The sequence below is a fragment of the Dipodomys ordii genome, unplaced genomic scaffold (assembly GCF_000151885.1).
Source record: "Dipodomys ordii isolate 6190 unplaced genomic scaffold, Dord_2.0 Scaffold211, whole genome shotgun sequence".
NCBI classification, from domain to species: Eukaryota; Metazoa; Chordata; class Mammalia; order Rodentia; family Heteromyidae; genus Dipodomys; species Dipodomys ordii.
Window position 1 is genome coordinate 103,791 of NW_012267427.1, and position 1,297 is coordinate 105,087.

Below are 1,297 nucleotides of genomic sequence, written 5' to 3' on the forward strand. Positions count from 1 at the left end.
TCACCCCATGCGTCGGTCAGCAGCTGGGTCGTGTTTCAGACGCTGTATTTCATTGTTTCGAATGGACCCGCGCCACAGCCACTGCCTCATGGCTTCCCGCTCTGTGGATGGGCTGGGCCACGGTGGTGTCCCCCTCTGCTCTCCAGCAAAGGGTGCCACTGGGCTGCACGCCCCCGTCCCGGCGGTCCCCGAGAGGCCAGGAGAAGAGCCGCAGGCCCGCAGGGCGCCTTCGGAGTCTGGAAATTTGCAGCGCGGATCACACAGACGGCCTTGCGCTGCACAGCTCTCTGCATAATGCATGAGATTTGATTTAATGTCGTTGTTAATTCTGGAGCTCACAGTCGTGGGCTCGGGGGAGCGCCATCATTTTTCTTTCTTCACGTTTTGTTCTCTTTCTGGCAGTGGGTTTCTGAAGCGGCTGTGAGCTGTGCTGCGTCGTGTGAGCACAGAGGCCTCTCCCGCGAGCGGTGCACAGGCCCAGTGGCTTTTCCAGAGCCTGTGGCCAGGGCCTTGGGTTCCACGCTGAGCCCCACTCGGGGACCTGCTTAGGCCTAGCCATGGTGGGTCAGAGATGCAGGGTTTGGGGGGTGAAAAGGAAGGGAAAGAAAAGGAAATTCAGAAGGAAGGACAGAAGGAAGGAAGGAAATAAGGAAGGAAGGAAATAAGGAAGGAGGGAAGGAAGGAAGGAGGGAAGGAACCTAGCTACTCAGAAGGCTAAAATCAGAGGATTGACACTCAAGATCAACACCAGCAGAAAACCATGAAACTCCATCTTCAAAATAACCAGCGAAAAGCAGGACTGGAGGCATGGCTCAAGTATAGAGTGGAGCAAAACAAGCAAGCTAAACAAGAAAGCGAGGCCGTGAGCTCAAACCCTCGTTCCAGGATTGGGGTGGAGGCAAACAAAGGAAGGAGGAAGAGAGAACGGAGAGGGAGGAGGGAAGAAAGGAAGCAAGGAGGGAGGGGAGGAAGGAAAGGAGGGAAAGAAGGAGGGAAGGCAGGGGGCGTGGGAAGAGGGAGGAAGGAAGAAAAGGAGGAGGAAGGGGGAGAGGAGGAGGAAAAAGAGAAACGGGGAAACAAAGAAACCAAGAAAGGAAGCAGGGACAGTGTCGCAGCAGAAAAGAAACGACTGCAAGGTTTGGAGAAGATCCGAATGACGGTAGGAGGGAGGAGAGTCTATCCTAAGAACCCACCGGGCAGGGAGGAAGTGACCTCGGAGCCTGGGACCGCCCACTGCCCCAGGGAGGTGTGACCAGGGCGGTCAGGAAGTGACCTCGGAGCCTGGGACCCCCCCCCC

General features: G+C 56.6%; 1 protein-coding gene across 1 annotated transcript in view; it reads right to left on the bottom strand.

Annotated features, from left to right (window-relative positions):
- The window catches only part of LOC106000192 (rho GTPase-activating protein 8-like), a 15,690-nt gene continuing 14,393 nt past the window's right edge, over nucleotides 1-1,297 (bottom strand). Inside the window, 1 exon segment of the mRNA XM_013035424.1 lies at nucleotides 1-236. Within this exon segment, the coding sequence (XP_012890878.1) occupies nucleotides 1-236 (236 nt within the window).